This window comes from Propithecus coquereli, unplaced genomic scaffold (genome assembly GCF_000956105.1).
Source record: "Propithecus coquereli isolate 6110/MARCELLA unplaced genomic scaffold, Pcoq_1.0 Scaffold347, whole genome shotgun sequence".
Classification (NCBI taxonomy): domain Eukaryota; kingdom Metazoa; phylum Chordata; class Mammalia; order Primates; family Indriidae; genus Propithecus; species Propithecus coquereli.
In genome coordinates this window covers 292,482-293,627 of record NW_012149141.1, presented here as the reverse complement: position 1 = coordinate 293,627, position 1,146 = coordinate 292,482, and the positions used below count along the sequence as shown (strand labels likewise).

The 1,146-nt window shown below is 32.6% G+C and overlaps 1 protein-coding gene across 1 annotated transcript in view; it reads right to left on the bottom strand.

Annotated features, from left to right (window-relative positions):
* Positions 1–344: 344 nt before the first annotated feature.
* KBTBD8 (kelch repeat and BTB (POZ) domain containing 8) overlaps positions 345–1,146 on the bottom strand; it is a 12,139-nt gene continuing 11,337 nt past the window's right edge. Inside the window, exon 4 of the mRNA XM_012651073.1 lies at positions 345–412. Coding sequence (XP_012506527.1) covers positions 345–412 — 68 coding nt within the window. The remainder of the gene's footprint in view (positions 413–1,146) is intronic.

Below are 1,146 nucleotides of genomic sequence, written 5' to 3'. Positions count from 1 at the left end.
TTTGAGGAAAGGGCTATGTGCTATTTATCTTTATTTTCAAGGTCTACTATGCTTAATAGATATTGTTGAAGAAATTGACCTAGCATTGGTAAAAGTAGTTGATTATTCTGGTCTAGACCCCTTCCATTTTTAAGTGCTATTATGAAAAATATTCTTAAATGGCAAGAATTCCAGTAACTTTTGAAGTATCCATCACATCCATGGAATTAATTTTAAAATGCAGTATGGAAAACATCGGAGGTACAAGGACTCAGCTTGCTGCCCAGGTTAATCACTTTGGGGTCCTATTTTTACTTGTACAATGTAAATTTTAAGTTTAATATTACAAAGGCTTTTTTTGATGACTAAAAACCAGACGTTCCTATGTAGGAGTCGGTTTTCAAATCAGGTGCTGAAAGAATCACCTCTACAGCTACCAATTAAAAAGAAAAATAAAGCCCTTCATTAGGAGAGATTAACTCCCAAAGGAGAAAATTACATATATCCCTTTATCATGGGAACTCCTCCTGACTTGAATAGGCTCGCCTGACACACACAAGAGCAGTCTGACACTTGATGAGTGCTCCTCTGTTCTAGTAAGTTCCTCATGTAAACTCTACATAAAGTGGGAGCTCTTCCTCACACAAAATCCAGAGTAGCAAAACATTTCTAATTATCATATAAATTTTAATTCTGATAAGTCACTGGGATCATGAAAAAGCCATGCCTGATTCCCAGCTATTCTGATTCTTCTACCAGTGATGCAAGATTTAGAAATTATTATGTATGACTTCCTAGATCCCACATAAAGAATACCACTGGTGCCAAGAAACTTTGTATAAAAACCTCTAGCAAGAGATAAAAATCTAATCTTTAAGTTTTCTAGTCAAATTTCTTTATTTGAATGCACATATTTTATGTTTTGAAAGTTTTTCAAGCATTTTTTAACTCCTTGGAAATTAACAAATTAATAAATGTATTGTTAATATCTTAAGGAAATTAAAGAATTTAAGATTTTAAGAAATTAAGGAAATTAAGAATCTCTTGTGGTACACTTCTTTTAAAGTGATTTGTCTTGGTCTCCAAAGCTAATTTTAATTAATTATGATATTCCAAGTTCCTGATGACCGTAATGATCAGCAAAGATAAAGACCCCAATAGAATTTT